The sequence below is a fragment of the Myotis lucifugus genome, unplaced genomic scaffold (genome assembly GCF_000147115.1).
Source record: "Myotis lucifugus unplaced genomic scaffold, Myoluc2.0 scaffold_20, whole genome shotgun sequence".
Classification (NCBI taxonomy): Eukaryota; Metazoa; Chordata; class Mammalia; order Chiroptera; family Vespertilionidae; genus Myotis; species Myotis lucifugus.
In genome coordinates this window covers 3,342,092-3,342,911 of record NW_005871068.1, presented here as the reverse complement: position 1 = coordinate 3,342,911, position 820 = coordinate 3,342,092, and the positions used below count along the sequence as shown (strand labels likewise).

Below are 820 nucleotides of genomic sequence, written 5' to 3'. Positions count from 1 at the left end.
ATTTTGATTCCCCCTCCCACCCCCCCACCCGCTTCCTTTTTCTCTTTGTCTCTCCTGTTCTCTCTCCTGGCAAATAGTATTGCAGGCAATTGGAGCTGCGGGTCTGGGAATACAACCCCCTTCTTAAGCGAAAGCACAGAATCCGGGCAGTGGGGTTTTGGGCCGCGGGACCTCTCTCCGATCAGGCTTTGGCCTCTTCAGGAATATCTGGCCCTTTGATCTTTTTTTCCTCCGTCTGCTCCGGGCCCCAGTAAAGCCCTCTCGCGGCGCCCAGCTTCCCGCCCGCGCCCTCACCTACTCCCCAGCCCGCGCGGCCCAGCCCGGGCCTGCGCCTCCGCGCCCCTGCGGCCGCGCCCCTCCGCTCCCCTGATCGGAGGCACCGGGCGGAGGCGCCGCCCTCGGCTCCCGAGGCGAGGCCGTGACCGCGCTGTTTGCTCTCCCCGCAGGCTCTTTTCCACCATGGCCCCCCTGACCAGCGCGTCGACCGCAGCCGCGCTCCTGAGACAGCCCGCTCCGGCCGTGGAGGGCGCGGTGGCGTCGGGCGCGCTGGCCGACCCGGCCACGGCGGCCGCAGACAGACGCGCCTCTAGCATAGCCGCGCTCAGGCTCAAGGCCAAGGAGCACGCGGCGCAGCTCACGCAGCTCAACATCCTGCCGGGCACCAGCACGGGCAAGGAGGTGTGCTAAAGGCCGCCGCGCCCCCGCGAGCCCCGGGCGCGCCCCCGAAGGTCACCTCACTCAGCACCACTCAAGACCAAATGGAAACAGAGGACCAGCACACTCCCGAGAGGCCACCGAGAGAGCGCAGCCGCTTCGCAGC

General features: G+C 68.3%; 1 protein-coding gene across 1 annotated transcript in view; it reads left to right on the top strand.

Annotated features, from left to right (window-relative positions):
* ARX (aristaless related homeobox) overlaps nucleotides 1–687 on the top strand; it is an 11,052-nt gene extending 10,365 nt beyond the window's left edge. Inside the window, 1 exon segment of the mRNA XM_023751355.1 lies at nucleotides 447–687. Coding sequence (XP_023607123.1) covers nucleotides 447–687 — 241 coding nt within the window.
* The last annotated feature ends 133 nt before the right edge of the window (nucleotides 688–820 follow it).